The sequence below is a fragment of the Stegostoma tigrinum genome, chromosome X (genome assembly GCF_030684315.1).
Source record: "Stegostoma tigrinum isolate sSteTig4 chromosome X, sSteTig4.hap1, whole genome shotgun sequence".
In the NCBI taxonomy this organism is placed as follows: domain Eukaryota; kingdom Metazoa; phylum Chordata; class Chondrichthyes; order Orectolobiformes; family Stegostomatidae; genus Stegostoma; species Stegostoma tigrinum.
Window position 1 is genome coordinate 4086172 of NC_081404.1, and position 14562 is coordinate 4100733.

Sequence of the window (14562 nt, forward strand, 5' to 3'; positions counted from 1 at the left end):
CTGACTTGTGCCTTGTAGATGGTGGGCAGTTGGGGCATTCAGTGATGGTAACAGTATTGAATGTCAAGGGGCAGTGGTCAGATTCTGTCTCTTTGGAGATGGTCATTGCTGGCATTTGGGTGTTGTGAATGTTACTTGTCACTTGTCAGCCCAAGCCTGGATACTGTTGTATGTCAACATGAAGTGCTCAGTATCTGAGGAGTCGTGAATGGTGCTGAACATGGCACAACATCAGCAAAGATCCCCACTTCTGGTGGAGGGAAGGTCATTGATAAAGCAAGATGACCATGCCTGGGGCTCGGTCTCTACCCTGAGGGACTCCTGCAGAGATGTCCTGGAGCTGAGAACATCCCCAACTTTGAACACACGATGGAGGGAAGGTGTTTATTTGTCCCGATAGGTCGTTTACGTAACATCTGAAATCTTACTTCCTCTCTGTCTACATTTCTATTTTCCTAATCAATCTGTTCCGAGATATCTCTGGAGAAAGGTGGGACTTGAAGCCGACTGTGCTACAAGAGTCCGGGTCTGCTGGGCGTTTTGATTTGTGTCAGGGCCATGCAGACCAGAAAGGGGGGGGAAGTCAGGCAGACGAAGAGGTGTACGCACGTCCTGTTGCTGTCTCTCTGCAACGGCGGCGTAAGGGTTACAATGTATCGATATCAGCGAGAGAGGGGGGAAGAAAGGTCAAAGCGGAAGGCCCCGCCCCTCCCAGGGGCTGGTTATTTTGTGAATGCATCTCAGGGAGAAGGCGGAGTGATTCCTGAATGTGGATTTCGCTCTGTGAGACGGTCCCGTATCTGGTTAATTTCAACCCACCTCTGGTCAGTTTCACCCACGCTGTATCTCCCGGGCAATGGCAAGCTGTAGGAATGGCTAAAAACTACCAGTTCTATGTGATCTTTCTGCTCCTGAACATCCACACCGGGACCGGTAAGTCCTCCCGGGAGTTCACCTGCTTGCGACGGGAAGGGAGGGCCCGGTTCTTGGTTGTTTTTGAGGGTGGGGAGGGAGGTGAAAAGAAAAACATGAAGCATCCAAAATCTTTATTTACATCTCTGTTCTCGCAACATGGCGCCCGGAATTGGAGAGTCATAAGGGCCGAGAGGCTGGGGATCACGAGAGATTTTCCAAAAATAAGAGAAGCCAGTGAAACTGCTTTGGATTTGGACCTGGTTTTCCTCACCAACCGCCCGCATAATGCGTGTGTGTGATCGTTTGTTGCTCTCTCTCTCTCTCCCTTTATCGTGTTCAATTCCGCTTCCATTTTCATGTACTCTAGCGTTGCCTCAATCGTTGTGGCTGGCTGCTACGCGTTTTAATAATTCATCTTTTTTTCCCCCCTCTACTTTTCTGTACACACGATGGGTATTCATTTCTACGAGGAGGCTTTGATCCTGCTGAACTACTCACTGACGTCCCAATCACAATGAATGCCCCCTTTTTTGTTCTCCCCGCCCCCTTCTAGTTCTGTGTAAATCTGGTCTGGTTGGGGGGAAGATGTGTGGAATCGTATTCCCCCCCCGCCATTGTGTCTATTGTCAGAGAAAGGGGAGGTTGGGGGAGGGGATTAGAGAGAGAAACAGGTTGCTAGTTTTTTTCTCTCCACGCTGGATCTGATGAGCTTACGAGGTGTTTTAATTGGTGGCCCTAAATCAGAAGCGAGGCTTCCAGCCAGTACTGTACTAACGTGAACATCTCTTTCTCTCCCCCCCCCCCCCCCCGCCACCTTTTCCCTGTCTGTCTGTGTCTCTGTGTGTGTGTGTGTGTGTGTGTGTGTGTGTGTGTGTGTGTGTGTGTGAGAGAGAGAGAGAGACCCTTGCTTTCTCTCAGACTGGGTGAGACTGAAGAGCATCAGTGTAATTTGTTTATCTTCTTGGTATTTTTAAACCTTGTATCGCTCCCACTTACTGTGTTTTTTTTTGGATTTCGAGGTGCCTCTGTGTGCCTGACACTTTACCTGGGAGGTGCCCACTCCTCCTTCCAGTGATTGGTGTTTAGGAGCCTGGCCACTGGGTACTGAGCTTCCACAGTGCTGTCTGGATAAAAGCACCCCTTTTGTTTCAGAAAGCAAAGTTACCAAAGAACTCAGCTTTTATTAATGGTCTTGCCGTCAGCGAGCCAGAGCATAGGAAGAGTCCCTTCGGCCCATTCTGTCTGTGCCAGTTAGCAAACATCCATCAGTTCTATTGCCAGTTTCCAGCAGTTGGCCCATAGTCTTGCTTGTTACGGCATTTCACGTGCTCATGAAAATAATTCTTAAATGTCTTGAGGATTCATGCCTCTTGCTGCCCTTTCAGGCAGTGAGTTCCAGATTCCCACCACCACCTGGGTGGGTGGGGGGGGGAGTCCTCCAAATTCTGTCTATACCTGGTCCTGATCACAAAACTGTGTCTTCTGGTCGTTGACCCCTCTGCTAAATGGAAAAGTTTCTTCCTCTCTGCTCTCTTTATAACCTGCAGAACTTTGTACATCTCAATTGGAATTCCACCCCCCCCCCCTTGCCTTCTCTGCTGCAGGGAAAACAACTCTCGCTGATCCAGCCTCTCTTCGTTGCTGAAATGCTCCAGGAAACATCCTGGTGAATCTCCTCTGCACCCCGTCCAGTACAGTCACATCCTTCCTGTGGTGTGGTGGCCAGAACTGCGCACAGGACACCAGCTCTGGTCTCACTAACATTATATACAGCCCCATCATAACCTCCCTGTTCTTGTATTCAATGCCTTTGCTAATAAACACAAGTATCACCTATGTCTTCATCACCAACTTACCTACCTATGGAACAGGAGCACCGAGGTTCCTCTGATTCTTTATCCTTTGGAGGCTCCAACTATTCATCATGTCATCCTTTGCCAACCAAAATGAGGATAAACTTGCAAAAACCCAGCCCAGAGTAGCTGAATAATATCTAGTCCAGAGACTGGTGCGCACGCACACTCTCGCACACGCGCACACACACACACATGATCGCCTCCCCAGGCATGACGCTACAGTTGTCTTTCTGTTGGGGCTATTTCGGGGAAGGAGGCGATACTGATATGAGAAGGAAGAAAGGTGCCACATTTTCAGTTTTGGGTCGGCTGTTCCAAAGTTGCAGCTTGCCCTTATTGGTCGGTGTGTTGAGTATAGGGTTTGGGAGGACGTGTCACAGCTGTACAGGCGGTTGGTTCACTCACTTTTGGAATGCTGTGTGCGATTCCGGTCTCCCTGCTCTAGGAAAGATGTTGTGAAACTAGAAAGGGTTCAGAAAAGATTTTCAAGGATGTTGCCAGCGTTGGAGGGTTTGAGCTACAGGGAGAGGCTGAATAAGCCGGGGCTATTTTCCCTGGAGCATCGGAGGCTGAGGGGTGACCTTATAGAGGTTTATAAAATCATGAGGGGCATGGATAGGGTAAATAGGCAAGATCTTTTCCCCAGGGTGGGGGAGTTCAAAACTAGAGGGCCATAGGTTTAAGGTGAGAGGGGAAAGATTTAAAAGGGATCTGAGGGGTAACTTTTTCACACAGAGGGTGGTGCGTGTATGGAATGAGCTGCCAGAGGAAGTGGTGGAGGCTGGTACAGTTACAGCATTTAAAAGGCATCTGGGTGTGTATATGAATAGGAAGGATTTAGAGGGATATGGGCCAAATGCTGGCAGATGGGACTAGTTTTATCTCGGACGTCTGGTTGGCACGGACGAGTTGGACCGAGGGGTCTATTTCTGTGCTGTAAAACTCTGGCTCTAAGTGTCAACTTGACTTTATGCTTTCATCGCAATAAATTAGAAAACGCTGAAGAAACCGAGCAGCTCTGGCAGCATCTGGGAGAGAGAAAGAATTTCGGATCCAGTGATTGTTTAGGACGATAAAACACAGGAGCAGGAGGAGGCCATTCAATTTGTTCCACCATTCAATGAGTTCATGGCTGATCCGATCATCCTCGGCTCCACTTTCGTGCCTTTTCGCCATAACCCTCGATTCCCTTCCTCATTAGAAATCTCTTTATCTCAGCCTTGAATATACTTAATGACCCAGCCCCGACAGCCCTCTGTGGTAAAGAATTCCACAGATTCACTCCCCTCTGAGAGAAGAAACTCCTCCCCATCTCTGTGTTCAATGGGTGATCCCTTATTCTGAGATTACACCCTCTGGTCCGAGACACTCCCACAAGGGGAAACAACCTCTCCATATCTCCCCTGTCACATCCCCTAAGAACCTTGTATGTTTCAATAAGGTCTGTCATTTCTCTAAATCCCAACGAGTACATGCTCAACCTTTCCTCATAAGACGCTCCCTCCATACCCAGGACCAGCTGAGTGAGCCTTCCCTGCACTGCCTCCAATGCCAGTCTATCTTTCCTCGGATAAGGGGCACAAAACTGTTCAGTATTCCAGGTATAGCATAGTTTTAGCATGATCTCTCTATCTTTATAGTTCATTTTCCCTTTAAGCCTGTGGGCACAGCCTTAGAATTAGAGCACGTAAATTTAAAATGGAAATGAGGCGACATTTCTTCAGCCGGAGAGTGGTGGGCCTGTGGAATTCAGTGCCATGGAGCGCAGTGGAGGCTGGGACGTTAAATGTCTTTGAGGCAGGGATCGATAAATTCTTGATCTCACAAGGAGTTAAGGGCTACGGGGAGAGTGCAGGGAAATGGAGTTGAAATGCCCATCAGCCATGATTAAATAGCAGAGTGGACTTGATGGGCCGAATGACCTTACTTCTACACCTATGTCTTATGGTTTAAAAGGAAGGCTATTTTTTCCCTGTGTATTACCTGCACTAGAGTTGGAGAACAGGCCCTTTCATTCATCATTTTCTTTTGCTCTTGACTCGCCCCCGCATTTTTTCTGCCATTGTAGCTGCTGAGTGTACCTTCTTCCCTCGTGTGATGTGCTATTTTGAGACAGAGAGCCTGAGGTTGCAAGGATGCAATAATGTTTGGCCGGGTGTGTTTCTGTGCCGTTCAAAGCAGATGTTGAGTTAAAAACACTTGATCTGTGTGCCATTATTCTCTGCTGAAATCCTAGGTGACAAGATTGTGTTATCTGATTTTCAGTGTAGCTAAGTTCAGCCATGGCATGTACGGTACTGAGAGATTGTGTTTCAATGCTTGCTGCTTCAGCTGAAATATACCTCCTGTTTATTGAGACTCTCTGCCCCCACCCCCCTTTTTTTAAAATATAATTTCAAATCTGTTGATACCTACTTTGAAAAGGAGACATGCTGGAATAGCCAGCGTCATGTTGTCCAGGAATTGCCGATAGCTGAAAGGGTGGTATTAAAAAAAAATTAACCAGTTCCTCTCTTTTGTAAAATGCCCTGCGTGCAGTGATAAAGAAATTATGAGAGAAGATCTGCATTTTTGTAGTGCCTTTCAGAGCTTTCTAAACTGACAAGTTGCTTTTTGAGAGAGAGTCGTCATGTTGGGATGTTGAAAATATGACAGCCAGGTGTGAGCAGTAGGATCCCTTGTGGGGACTGTGATATTGACCTGTGATAATCTGTCGTTTTAGTACCATTTGAGGAGAACTGTTGGTGGGTGCAAAACGTCCATAGATTTTTGCCTAATGAGTGAATGTGTCGCAGATTTAACTCTGACAACTGCCACTTGTGAAAAAGAGTTCCAAACCTCTCCCACTCTTTGTGTGTAGAAGTTCGTCCTAACATCTCTGCTGAATAGTCTGGGCCTCATTCTCGGACAATGCCCCCAGTTCTATTTATCTATCCTGTCATTTCCAATCAGATCACCCCTTAAACTTCTAAGTTCTAGGAGAATAGTTACTGGAATAATACCGAAAGCTCTTTTTAAAATCCATCTCTGATTTATGCAGAGGGTTAATGGCGCTCAGAAACGTCTATCTTGTGTTAATTTTATTTTTGTTTGTGCTCTGATCTCCTGGAGGGGGTGTTGAACCAGGAGCCCTCTGATTCAGAAGTGAGTATGCTGGCCATTGCGCCACAGTTAATGGGGATGTAGTCAATGAGTCATTTGTGGGGAAAAGTCCTTCCTCGTTAATGATCTAAACTGTGATTCGCTGACCTGCAACGGGGACCTTGTCTGTGTTCAGGTTTTAGTTTTGAATGGCGAGAAGAGCCAAAATATGTCGGTTTGTGTGAGGTGTGGGAGCACAATTCAAATTTCCTGCTATCCATAGGGAATGGGCTGGGCGAATATTGCCTTGCAGGCAGCTCTGAGGCATGGGGATCTAGTCTCCTTCTGGTCGAGTGAAGAGTTGTTGTCATAAGTTAGCGTTCTCCCTGTTGAATTTGTCAGTGAGAAAGGGAAATTGGCCAGAATTTACAAGCCAATTAAAATAGTGAGTGCCTTCACTCTGCAGCCAATAGGATATCCCTTTTAAAATGCCAACACTGCTGTCATGTGGGTGACACAGGAGCGAAATGATACACAGCAAGCTCCCACAAAACTGAGTACCCAATGATTCTGATTTGCTCCTTTTTCAAGTGGTTAAATTTTTTGAGGGGTCTGAATATTGGCCGGGCACCCCTGCTGTCCTGGAGTGGATCTCAACTTCCTCTTTTTTTTTAAAAAACAAATTTTGACAGTGCAGCACTCTCGCGGAGTGTTGGCCTAGATTTTTGTGCTCAGGTCTTCTGGGTTCTCAATGTCGGGGGGAGACGGGAGACTGGGGAGGGGTTGGTGATGGTCGACGCCAACTGAGATAGCAGCTAACAGATTGGAGGTGTTAGGGGCATGGATGGAGAGGAGCAGTAGGCTTTTGATCACTGACATTGTGTGCGGTGACTGAAGATGAATGTTTGCAAAATGGGGGTGGGGGTGTGGTTGGAGCTGAAATGGGATCGGGATATTGTTTGAGCCGGTTAAATCCAATAGACCGGGTACAATACCAGTCAAGGGCATTTTTTTTTGCTTGTGTATACAACAGCCTTCATAATGGTCTGCAAGCACAAAGGAACTGATAGCAGTCTGATACCCGGCTCCCCCAGGTGGTGCACTGTGATAGTCTATGGTTGCCCTCCAATCAGGGAGGTGTTGGCCTATGGCTGGACTGTTAATGCCACATGTTCTGGGTTCAAATTCCACCATAGCAGATGGTGGAATTTGATTTCAATAAAATTCTGGAATTGACAGCCTAATGCTGACCCATGAATCTATTGTTGGAAAAATCCATCTGGTTCACTGATGTCCTTTAGGGCCGTCCTGAGTTGGCCTGGCTTACATGTGACTCTACGGTAGTTGACTCTTAAAGAGGGATGGACAATAAATGCGGGCCTAGCCAGTGATGTCCTTATCCCATGAATGAATCAAAAAAAAGTCAGTGGGCTGTTTGTGCAACACTCGTGACAATCTAAAACAACTTGTTTGCAGTATTTTGTTATCTCGGATTCTCCAGCATCTGCAGTTCCTACTGTCTCTGATACAATTTTAACCCCACTGCGAAGCCTCTTCTAGGGATGCCCTAAGCTGAGGAAGTTACTCTCCTCCCTCTGGACAAACCTCAGGGGGTCTCTCTCCCGCTGCAACTCTCTCGTAATCTCTTTGGCTTTGAAACTGCTCGGCCGTGTCCTGAAGCAAACCAGGTACTACAGCCGCATCACCTTTCTTAGTACGTGCCCACTGAACCAGATCATCCCCAATGGAAAAGCGTTTGTCTGAAGAAGGGCCCAGGCCTGAAACATCAGCCTTCCTGCTCCTCTGATGCTACTTGGCCTGCTGTGTTCATCCAGTTCTCCACTTTGCTTTTTTTTGTTTCACAAGGCTGCAAGATCAGTGGGCATCGGTTGATGCTTTGTCTCCTGTCTCTCTCTCACGTCAGTTAGGTTTAACCCCTTGTTGTGATACGTGGCCCTCTTGCCCACCTGAGGGAGTGCTCCACTGTCCGAGGTGCCACCTTGGCTTGGCCTCTGGATGTCAAAAGCTCCCACAGATGGCATTTGTGTGATGGGGAAAAGTGGGAGGATTGCTCTCGTTGCCAAAGTGAAATGGTGGGGGTTGCGGGGAATCTGAAATGAACGATATGAGGTGGCGAAGAGCAGAAGAAAACAGGGTGAAGGTTCCTGACTGCTCACCATTTAGCCTTTCTTTTTCTGGGCGAGGGGAACGGTTTAAAAATTAGTCTCTCACTCAGCAGGCAAGAGTAGCGCACTCTATTTACCCACTACTCTCTCGATAAGAGTGAAGTAGAAGGCCACGGCCTGGTGCATCAAGCGATGAGGTGCTAACATGCCAGGGCTGGCCGAGGGCTAACAGGGAAGTAACTGAGTGTCTTCAGTGTTGGCACAGGTAATTTGCGAATTCTCTTGTAAGAATGATGTTAGCTGCTCAAAATGCATTGTGGAGCAGATGGTTTAAGTGGTTCAGTGATGCCACTGCCAGCTACAGGTTTAGACTGTATGTTGTGTAGCAGTGCACTTTATCTTGCCATTCTAGTGTGGCATTTTGGAGAACGTGCAGTGCAGAAACGGGCCATTCAGCCCGACAGGTTTGTGCCGGTGTTTTTGGTGCTATATGAGGACTGACAAGCAGCAAGTGACACCCCTGCCACATGAATGCCAGGCAATGACCCTCTCCAATAAGAGAATCTAATCACTGCCCCTTGACATTCAATGGCATTACCACTGTTATAAACATTCTTGGGTACCATTGACCAGAAACTCAACTGGACTTGTCATGTAAATATATTGGCTACAAAAGCTGACACAAGGAGGAATTCAACAGCAAGTAACTCACCTCCTGACATCCTAAAATCTGTCCACCATCTACAAGCCACAAATCAGGAGTGTGATGGAATACTCCCCACTTGCCTGGATGGGGGCAGTCCCAACAACACTCAAGAAGCTCAACACCATCCAGGACAACGCAGCTCCCGCTTGATTGGCACCGCATCCACAAACATCCCACTCCCTCGACCACCGACACTCAGTAGCAGCAGTGTGTACCATCTACAAGACTCACTGCAGAAATTCACCAAAGATCCTCAGGCAGCACCTTCCAAACCCACGACCACTTCCATCTAGAAGGACAAGGGCAGCAGATACGCAGGAACACCACCCCCTGCAAGTTCCCCTCCAAGCCACTCACCATCCTGACTTGGAAATATATCGCCGTTCCTTCACTGTCGCTGGGTCAAAATCCTGGAATTCCCTCCCCAAGGGCATCGTGGGTCTACATACAGCACATGGACTGCAGCAGTTCAAGAAGGCAGCTCATCCCCACCTTCTCAAGGGGCAACTAGGGACGGGCAATAAATGCTGGGCCCATTCAGTGACACCCATGTGCCGTGACAGAATGAAGAACAACTCCTTCCCTCCACTTCATCTGCCTGTGACTGTGTATTTCCCCTTTCTTCTCTGTGTGCGGGTGTATTCATCTTATTTACCGCAACCATTCCATGGTTTTCATCGCCCCTGAAGGCATTTCCTCTTTGTTCCCTGTTGGTTTTATTGATAATGTTAATGCTGGGGTGCCTGGTTTAGGTATCCTTTCCCCATCTCTCCATCTATTGGGAGTAGGCCATTCAGCCCTTCAACCCTGCTCCATCATTCAATGTGATTGTGTCTGATCATCCAACTCCAGTCCCTTTATCCTTGCTTTCTCCCCCATACCCTTTGGTCTCTTCAGCCCTAAGAACTATCAAGAACTCCTTCTTGAAAACATTCAATGTTTGGGCCTCAACCACTTTCCATGGCAGAGAATTCCACAGGCACCCCGCTCTGAGTGAAGACATTTCTCCTCATCTCAGTCTTAAATAGTCAACTCCGTACTATTCCAGTTGTCGGGAACATCGTTCCTGCTTTGACCATATCTAGTCCTGTTGGAATTTTATAGGTTACTATTGAGATTCCACCACCTTCCCCACCACCCCCTTGTTCTCCTAAACTCCGTCAATGCAGTCCTAACTAATCCAATCTCTCTTCATGCATCAGGAATCAGTCTGGTAAACCTTTGTACTGCCTCCGTTGCCAGAATATCCTTCCTTCGTTAAGGAGCTCGTAAGAAATCAGAGCAGGAGTAGACCATTTGGCCCATTGAGCCTGTTCTGTTATTCAATAAGCTCATGGCTGATCTTTTCTTGGATAACAAGGTGCAGAGCTGGATGAACACAGCAGGCCGAGCAGGAAGGCTGACGTTTCGGGCCTAGACCCCCCCCCCCCCTTTCAGAAGAAGACCCTTTTGTGAAGAAGGGTCTACACCCGAAACGTCAGCCTTCCTGCTCCTCTGATGCTGCTTGGCCTGCTGTGTTCATCCAGCTCTGCACCAACCCTTTGGGTGAAGAAGTTCCTCCTTAACTCAGCCCTAAATCTGCTTCTCCTTATTTTGAGGCTATGCCCCCAGATCTAGTCTCACCCGCTCGTGGAAACAGCCTCCCTGCTTCTACCTTATTTTTTCTCTTCATAATTTAAGTGTTTCTATAAGATCCCCCTTCATTCTTCTCAATTCCAATGTGCACAGCCCCAGTCTACTTGATCACTCCTTATAAGCCTCTCGTCTCCAGAATCAACCCTGCGTACCTCCTCTGCATCTTCCCCTCACCACCCCCCCCCTCCTCCTCCACTGTCATTACATCCTTTCTCAAGTAAGGAGACCCAGAGTACACAATATTCCAGGTAGGGCCTTGATGAGGCCACATATAATTGCAGCAAGCCATCCTGCTCCTGTACTTGCATCCCCTCACTAGGAAAGCCAACATCCCATTTGCCTTCTGTGCTGTTTGACACACGCCTGCACATGTACCCTATCATAATTGTTAGTTTCCCTCTCTCAGGTCAACCTTCTGTTTGCTCTCTCCTTCCCCAAACCCCTTACTCAGTTCAGGTTTTTCTAGTCAGGGGTACGCTGTTGATTTATGGTTTAATTGATGTTGCAGCCTCTCCAGTGTCTCTAGCGACCGGAGATGTTCAGAGTACTCCAGTATCTGTCCTGTTTCTCCATTTGCAATTCAAATGTGAAGTTCCACGCTTTGGTGTGAAAACCAGAAAGGAAGAGTATTATGTAAATAGTGACCTGTTGGGGAAATGCAGATATACAAAGAGATCTGGGCGTCCTTGTCTGTTAGTCCATGTAAGTAGAAAGGCAAATGGTGTGTTGGTTTTCATTGTGAGAGGATTAGAGTTCAGAAGTCGGAATGTCTTACTGCAGTTTTCCAGGGCTTTGGTAAGACCACACCTGGAGTACTGCGTGCAGTTCTGGTCTCCCTACCTAAGGGAGGATTGCCTTACCATAGAGAGAGTGCAGCGAAGGTTCACTGGGGATGACAGGGCTCTGCTACAAGGAGACATTAGTTTGACTGGGCCTGTCTTCACTAGAGTGTAGAAGGAAGAGAGGGAATCTGAATGAAATGTGTAAGTTATTTTTGTCAGGGCTGGACAGACGAGGTGCAGGGAGGAGGTTATTCCTGGTTGGGGAGTCTAGAACCAGAGAGGACAATCTCGGGAGACAGGATTGACCATTTGGGGGATGTGAATGAGGAATGGTGGGCAAATCAACTTGTGTTCTGTGTGGAAGATGGGTAGCAGTTTGAGTAGAAATTGTTGCTGAAATGAGTTGGTATCTCTCTCTTTCCCCATTCAGTGCCACCGACTGCAGGCTGGCAGTGGTCTTACTGTCCTCGGAGGCATAGGGATGTACAGCCCAGAAACAGACCCATCGGTCCAACTTGTCCATGCTGACTAGGTATCCTAAATTAATATAGCCCCGTTTGCCAGCATTGGGCCATATCCCTCTAAACCCTTCCTATTCATGTGCCCACCCAGATGCCTTTTAAATGCTGTAACTGTACCAGCCTCCACCACTTCCTCTGGCAGCTCATTCCATACATACAACACCCTCTGTGTGAAAAAGTTATCCCTTTGGTCCCTTTTTAAATCTTTCCCCTCTCACCTTAAATTTTTGCTCTCTAGTTTTGGACTTATCCCACCCTGGGCAAAAGACCTTGGCTATTCACTCTATCTATGCTCCTTTATGAGCTTAAACCTCCATAAGGTCACCCCTCAGCCTCTGATGCTCCAGGGAGAATAACCCCAGTCCATTCAACCTCTCCCTGTAGCTCAAACCCTCCAACCCCAGCAACATCCTTGTAAATCTTTTCTGAACACTTTTCAAGTTTCACAACATCCTCCCTGTAGCAGGGAGACCGGAATTGCACCAGGTTTTCAGAAGTGGCTTCACCAATACCCTGTGCAGCCATTCCATTTGCAGGCCACTCTCCCCGTCTCATCCTGCCTTTGGTTGGCTTCCATCTTCCTGACACACTGTCCTCTGGCGCCATTTGGAGAACAAACATGCGAGGGACCAAATGGCTACTTTCTGGGCTTCCTTCTGATTCCATCACCAGGTTAGAATCTTCTCAGCCATTGGTCGAGTAAGCTTTCTCCCCCACCCCCATGTCATCTCCTCCATTTCTGTTTTTTGTTCACAAGGCACCTTTTTCTCATGAAGAAAGGCCCTGGGCTTTGCTGGGGTTGGCAGCGGAAAGCACCCTCCAAGCTCTGCAAATCCTCTCCTACCTCACTCCCCCTCATTTAAGACAATCCCTAAGTCGTCCTCCTTTGACTTGACCTTTGGTCAACTGGCCTAAGGGTCTAGGCCCGAAACGTCAGCTTTTGTACTCCTCTGATGCTGCTTGGCCTGCTGTGTTCATCCAGCTCCACAGTTTGTTATCTCGGATTCTCCAGCATCTGCAGTTCCCATTATCTCTAACAAGGTGTAGAGCTGGATCAACACAGCAGGCCAAGCAACATCTTAGGGACAAGAGAGCTGACGTTTTGGGCCTAGACCCTTCTTCAGAAATGCTGTTAGCCATAGGCAGGGCCATTGAGCAACAGAGGCTTAAAATGGGTTGAGAATACCCGAAACTTATTTAAGTGAACATGTACTTTTGCCTCTTGTCCTGAAATGTCCTTTTCTTCCACCCTTTTCCATCGGGCAGAAGGTTGAAAACATGTACCAACCGATTCAAGAACAGCTTCTTCCCTGCTGTTATCAGGCATGTGAACAGATGTCTCGTATAGGAGAATTGTTCTTTCTCTGTAGCTGTAACACTGTTCTGCATTCTGTCCTATTACCTTGATGTACTTCAGTAAAGTAGGATTTGTCTGGTTAGCACGCAATACAATACTTTTCACTATCTCAGTACATCTGACAATAATAAATCAAATAAAATCAAAAAGTGTGGAAATGTAATTGTGTGTGGGGGAGGTGAGGTGCAGAAGTTTGATGCTTAACTGGCAATGTGCTCATTGTTCTCTCTGGGATCTCTTCAGACATTTGCTTGGGGCTGTTGCTTTGTTGGAGCTTAGGAGCTGTAAACAGGATTAAGCGAGTGACAGGGATCTAATGCTGTGGAAACAATTGGGGCCTGTTTCAGATGAGTCGCCCTAGACATCGCTCCCAAACGGCCTAGACACAGTCATCACTTTGTGGCTTTCAGCTGCAAACTGTTTGTGGTGGTGACATTTTTTTAAAAAAAAAGTTCTCACCCCTCCTTTAAATCCCCTGCATGCTAGTTGACCTGGTCTCTGCATTCTTGCTAATTCTGTCCTCCTGAGCATCTGTCTCTTTGTCTTAGCCATCTTCAGCTTCCTGAATTTCAAATTCTGGAATTTGCTCCCAAATTCTTTCTGCGCAAAGCAAAACTTTTTTCACTGCACCTAGGTACATGTGACCATAACAAATCAAAAAATCTTCTTTTTAAAAAATCAAGATGCTTTTAAAATCTGCCTCTTTGACCAAAGATTTGGTCCCCAGTCTTTAATATCCTTCTTGTATTGGAGCGCTGTTCGAAGAGTGGGGTGGGTGGGGGTTACTTTTTTTAAATATCCTGTGAAATGTGAATTTGATTTGTGGGCATGGGAGGAGTTTCTGGCTCCAAATTTCTCCTGTTTACAGGATGGAGAGGGTTCAGAAGAGATTTAGGGGCGGCACGGTGGCTCAGTGGTTAGCACTGCAGCCTCACAGCACCAGAGACTCTGGTTCGATTCCAGCCTCGGATAACTGTCTGTGCGGAGTTTGCGCATTCTCCCCGTGTCTGCGTGGGTTTCCTCCCACAGTCCAAAGATGTGCAGGCTAGGTGGATCAGCCATCCTAAATTGCCCGTAGTGTTCAGGGGTGTGTGGGTTATAGGGGGATGGGTCTGGGTGGGATGCTTCAAGGGGCGGTGTAGACTTGTTGGGCCAAAGGGCCTGTTTCCACACTGTAGGAAATCTAATCTAATCTTAAAAAATTTAACAGGATGTTACCGGGAATGGAGGGTTTGAGTTATAGGGAGAAGCTGGGACTTTTCCTGGGAACTTTGGTTGAGAGGTGTCTGTGTAAGAGTTTATAAAATAACGAGAGGTTATAGATAGAGTTAATAATAGTTATCTTCCCCCTAGGATGAGGGAGATTTCCAAGATGAGGGGGCACATTAAGATGAGAGGAGAGATTTTATAAAAGACATGAGGGGCAATTTTTTTTTTACACAACATGGTTCATGTGTGGAATGAACTTTGAGGAAGTGGGTATAGTTACAATATTTAAAAGACATTTGGGTAAGTCCATGAATAAGAAATGTTTGGAGGGATATGGACCAAGCACAGGCAGGTGGCATTAGTTTAGTTTGGGA

General features: G+C 47.2%; 1 protein-coding gene across 2 annotated transcripts in view; it reads left to right on the top strand.

Moving 5' to 3' along the window:
• The first annotated feature begins 680 nt into the window (after positions 1-680).
• The window catches only part of LOC125448263 (activin receptor type-1B-like), a 49159-nt gene continuing 35277 nt past the window's right edge, over positions 681-14562 (top strand). Inside the window, exon 1 of one of the 2 annotated variants that reach the window (XM_048523418.2) lies at positions 681-933. In XM_048523418.2, the coding sequence (XP_048379375.1) occupies positions 768-933 (166 nt within the window). In that variant the 5' untranslated portion in view covers positions 681-767. The remainder of the gene's footprint in view (positions 934-14562) is intronic. The other variant, XM_048523419.2, reaches the window with a different exon arrangement.